General features: G+C 63.0%; 1 protein-coding gene across 1 annotated transcript; it reads left to right on the top strand.

The window, feature by feature from the left end:
- Positions 1-695: 695 nt before the first annotated feature.
- On the top strand, positions 696-2594 carry PTSG_11046 (uncharacterized protein; the record flags this gene model as incomplete). Its single annotated transcript, XM_004987909.1, has 2 exons — positions 696-865; positions 1152-2594. Coding segments are annotated over 2 exons (1613 nt in total), but the record flags the coding sequence as incomplete, so codon positions are not given.
- Between the last annotated feature and the right edge of the window lie 13 nt (positions 2595-2607).

Here is a 2607-nt window from a genome sequence, read left to right on the forward strand (position 1 = left end):
CTCACACACATCAACACCACACGCACCACACACTTGGCATGACCATTCCTCAGCGGTAGTCACCTTGCCTTGCCCGCTTTCTGCACGACGGTGAAACTCAGCACAGCCCGTCCTCTGACAGTCAGCACATGGGCGCGCCTCAAACGGGCCTGGGTCACGTTGTTCACCCTCACAGGTGCAGCCTCTGACTTCAGCGCACCACAGGCAACTCTCCCTCAGGGGACACCACTTGCACACAACTAACCCATGCGACCTCCAACATGCGTCACACACCCCTGTCTGTCTATCAGCACTGTGCATGCGCTTCAGGCTCACACAGGCGTATGACTGACCGCTACCATGGGACGAATGCAGCAAGAAAGCCAAGCAGGAGCAGCATCCTACGAACACACAACACCACATACAGTCACACATTCACGCACGTGTCTTTTGTTCATGACTGGCACTTGCCACAGCCTTGCCAATGCGGGGGAGTGTTGACGAAAGACATTGGCGCCCCTGTGTCACTTTGTGGTTTATTCATGTTCGACTTGCTTTCTTGTTTTCGTCCACTTCTTCTACAAAATTTCCTCTTGTGTTCACCCACCAATACAATGGTCGACAACGCACATGAGAGAACAGCAACCACACAGCACACAGCCACACCATCACAGACACACACACACGCATACAGCCAGTCCATGTCTTAACAGATTATGAGACCCACGACACTACCGCAACAACAACAACAACAACAACAACAACAACAACAGCAGCAGCAGCAGCAGCAGCAGCAGCAGCAGCAGCAGCAGCAGCAGCAGCAGCAGCAGCAGCAGCAATGGCAGCGGCAGCGACAAAACCAGACGGACCTCCGGCTGTCGCGCACGTACACAGTGCCACGCAGGCAACACGTAGCAGCAGCGACGGCATGTTGACACACCAATTGCTTCTCGACGTGTTACCGCAGTCAAGCACACACGTGCTCTCTGCAACGCACACGTGCCCGGCGCACAACGCCGTATGCTGCCGCAGACACACACGCACTCGTGCTCGCAGCCACTCACGCGCGCACGTGCTGGTTCTCGACGTCCTACCGCAGACACACACGCACGTGCTGCCCCACGCGGAGTTGCCGCAGCCACGCAGGCACTGATGCTCACAGCCACGCACAGGTGCTCGGTGCACAACGCCGTGCTGCCCCAGACACGCACACGTGCACGGGCTACTTCTCGACGTGCTGCCGCAGGCACGCGCGCACGTGCTGCTCCACGCCGAGTTGCGCAGCCACGCAAGCACACGTGCTCGGGCTGCGTCTCGACGCGCTGCCGCAGCAACGCATGCGCTCATGCTCGCAGCAACGCACGCGCGCTCGGGCTGCTTCTCGACGTGCTGCTGCAGGCACGCATGCGCTCATGCTCGCAGCAACGCACACGTGCTCGGGCTGTTTCTCGACGTGCTGCCGCAGCAACGCACACACACGTGCTCGCAGCAACGCACGCGTGCTCGGTGCACAACACCGTGCTGTCGGAGCCACGCACGCACACGTGCTCGCAGCAACGCACACGTGCTCGGGCTGCTTCTCGACGTGCTGCCGCAGCCACGCATGCGCTCATGCTCGCAGCAACGCACACGTGCTCGAGCTGCTTCTCGACGTGCTGCCGCAGCCACGCATGCGCTCATGCTCGCAGCAACGCACACGTGCTGGGGCTGTTTCTCGACGTGTTGCCGCAGCAACACACACACACGAGCTCGCAGCCACGCACACGTGCTCGGGCTGCTTCTCGACGTGCTGCCGCAGCCACGCATGCGCTCATGCTCGCAGCAACGCACGCGCGCTTACCGCACAACGCCGGGCTGACGCGGCCACACGCGCGCGCGGCACCACGCATTGCGCACACGCGGTGCACCAGTCGCAGTGCGCCACTCACCGCGCACACGCATCGTGCACACGCGCTGTACCACGCAACGTACAGACATGCTGCGCCAGTCGCTGTGCACACGCACGCACACGTGCTGCACCACTCGCCGTGCACACGCGCTGCGTCACTCGCCGTGCACACGCGCTGCGTCCCTCGCCGTACACACGTGCTGCGCCACTCACCGTGCACACGCACCGTGCACACGCGCTGTACCACGCAACGTACAGACATGCTGCGCCAGTCGCTGTGCACCACGGACGCACACGTGCTGCACCACTCGCCGTGCACACGTGCTGCGTCACTCGCCGTGCACACGCGCTGCGTCCCTCGCCGTACACACGTGCTGCGCCACTCACCGTGCACACGCACCGTGCACACGCGCTGTACCACGCAACGTACAGACATGCTGCGCCAGTCGCTGTGCACACGCACGCACACGTGCTGCACCACTCGCCGTGCACACGTGCTGCGTCACTCGCCGTGCACACGCGCTGCGTCCCTCGCCGTGCACACGCGCTGCGTCCCTCGCCGTGCACACGTGCTGCGCCAGACGCTGTGCACACGTGCACACGCGTTGCGTCACTCGCCGCGCACACGCACCGTGCACACGTGCTGCGCCAATCGCCGTGCACACGCGCTGCGCCACTCGCCGTGCACGCACACACACGAGCTGCACCACTCGCCGCGCCAGTCGCTGTGCACACGCACG

Source organism: Salpingoeca rosetta, assembly GCF_000188695.1.
Source record: "Salpingoeca rosetta unplaced genomic scaffold supercont1.40, whole genome shotgun sequence".
Classification (NCBI taxonomy): Eukaryota; class Choanoflagellata; order Craspedida; family Salpingoecidae; genus Salpingoeca; species Salpingoeca rosetta.